We start from the raw sequence: 1,961 nt of genomic DNA on the forward strand, positions 1-1,961 counted from the left end.
TCAGAAGAATTGACTCCAGGGTGGGACAGGTCCCACATCATCACCCTTGATCAGGCTCCTGCCTCGTCCGCCGCTCGTGAACTGCTGCAGGTAGAACTGTGCCGCCAGCTGCGTGGTCATCACCCTCAGCGCCAGGAAGGCGGCCACGACCTCGGAGACGAGGAAGGCCAGGAAAAGGCTGTGCACAGCCATCTCCAGCGGCAGCCGGATGATGTGGTCATCCGTCAGCAGGAACAGCAGCAGGGGGAGCTGGATCAGGAAGGATAGGAGGAGGAACCCAGCGAGCTCGGGCACCTGTGAGGGCAGAGGCTGCTGAGGGGGGGACGTGGGTGCCCTTGATGGGGTGGGTCCCCCCTCTGTTGGGGACCACAGCCCCAGAATTACCCTGCTAGGACCTCTCAGGACTTGGCACCCTTACCTTCTCCTGCAGGTTCCCAATGTAGCCCAGGTACAGCCGGGTACCTTCAGTCAGCGTGAGGATGAGGAAGGCAGCGAGCAGGAGGAGCTGGTAGTAGCGAGGCAGCAGGCTGTACTGTAACGGGGGCACAGCCTCGTCCCAGCCAGCTCTGTGCCCGATGCCTCACACCCCACGCTCTGCCAGCCCCAACCATGCTGGTGCCCCAGCCTTGCCTGCTCTGCCCTCCCAGTTTAACTTTCCCTGCCTGGAAAGTTAAGTGGTTGCTCTCATGATTTCCATCTTGGAAGGTGTGGGACAGGGCATTTTTATCCACGTGTGGGGACCCATTAGTTGTGTGTGACAACCAGCATCCCACCTCCATTTACCGTGTCTCCTACACATTAAACTTGTCCTGTGAGCTCCCCCCCTCACCTGCCCACCGGACAGTACCTTCAGCTGCAGCATCATCCCCTCGCCCAAGCACCAGAAGGGGAAGTAGCAGGCATTGAAGTAGAGCATCATCTGCAGGGGGAGGCTGGCCAGCACCTCGTGGGCTAGATAGGGCAAGGCAGGGCTGGGCAGGGCTGGGCAAAGCCCTCAGCACCTCCCCCCCAGCCCAGCCTTGCTTGCTGTGGGGCTGCACCAGCTCTGCAGGAGCTTTGGCCACCTTGGCCCCCACCGTCACCTGCAGCAAGAGCCAGTGCTTGCAGCAAATGCCTGGAGTTTGCTCCAGCTCATTGCTGGCTGGGCACTGGGACCCTTTGCTGCCAGCAGCGTTGACAAAATGAGTGTCTCCAGTGCTGAAGCAGCAGCTAAAACCACCAGCCCAGCTAAAACCTCCAGCCCCACTCTGCTGAGCCCCCCCCAGGGGTACCTGGGCGGTAGATGCGGGCAGCGCCGCTGTCCCGTGTCTTGTTATTGATGAAAAGGGAGCTGCTGAACGCTGTCAAGCCCCACCGCAGGTTGAGGGGCAATGGTGTTTGTGCAGCCATGGCCAGCGGCTGAGCCCCGCTCCGCCAGGATTAGCAGGAGGGTGGATAATGAGATGACAAGTCAGGGTAATGCGCGTGGCCACCCGGCCATTGGCTCCCACGGCATGAGCTGGGGGGTAAGACAGGCTGCAGCAAGGAGGAGGGACGTGCCCCTTCTCCATCTTCACAAGGAAACACGTCACTGGCTGGGGAAGGGCATTTATTGCCATGGTGAGAGCTCCCGGTCACCCACACAGGAGCCCAAGGGTACAGAGCATTTCCCTTCCGTAGCTGCTTGCAGGGGCAGCAGCAGGCGGTGTCCATCCCTCCACCACCGTGACAGGGACGTGACCTCCCCATGTGCCCCGCACAGCGCTCTGCTCTTCGGCACCCTCTCCCAGCTGCATTGTATCAGCATCATTATTGCTTAAATTTCCCTGACAGACGAGGATGCCCATGAAAGATGAGGATGTGCCCCATACTGTGAACCCCTTCCCTGCAGAAGGGCTGTCACAGCTGGGGGCGCTCCTTGCCAGCACCCACCCATGTTTCCAGTGGATCACCAGCTCCGTGGTGGTCAAGATGACATTGAT

General features: G+C 60.4%; 1 protein-coding gene across 1 annotated transcript; it reads right to left on the minus strand.

Moving 5' to 3' along the window:
- LOC311215984 (transmembrane protein 17B-like) lies at positions 1–1,389 on the minus strand (the record flags this gene model as incomplete). The annotated part of the gene is made up of 4 exons (XM_084297445.1): positions 1–294; positions 419–532; positions 848–951; positions 1,272–1,389. 4 exons carry the CDS (start codon positions 1,387–1,389, stop codon positions 1–3), a joined length of 630 nt encoding a protein of 209 aa, XP_084153571.1.
- Positions 1,390–1,961: the final 572 nt, after the last annotated feature.

The sequence above is a fragment of the Netta rufina genome (genome assembly GCF_964035555.1).
Source record: "Netta rufina genome assembly, chromosome: 17".
NCBI classification, from domain to species: Eukaryota; Metazoa; Chordata; class Aves; order Anseriformes; family Anatidae; genus Netta; species Netta rufina.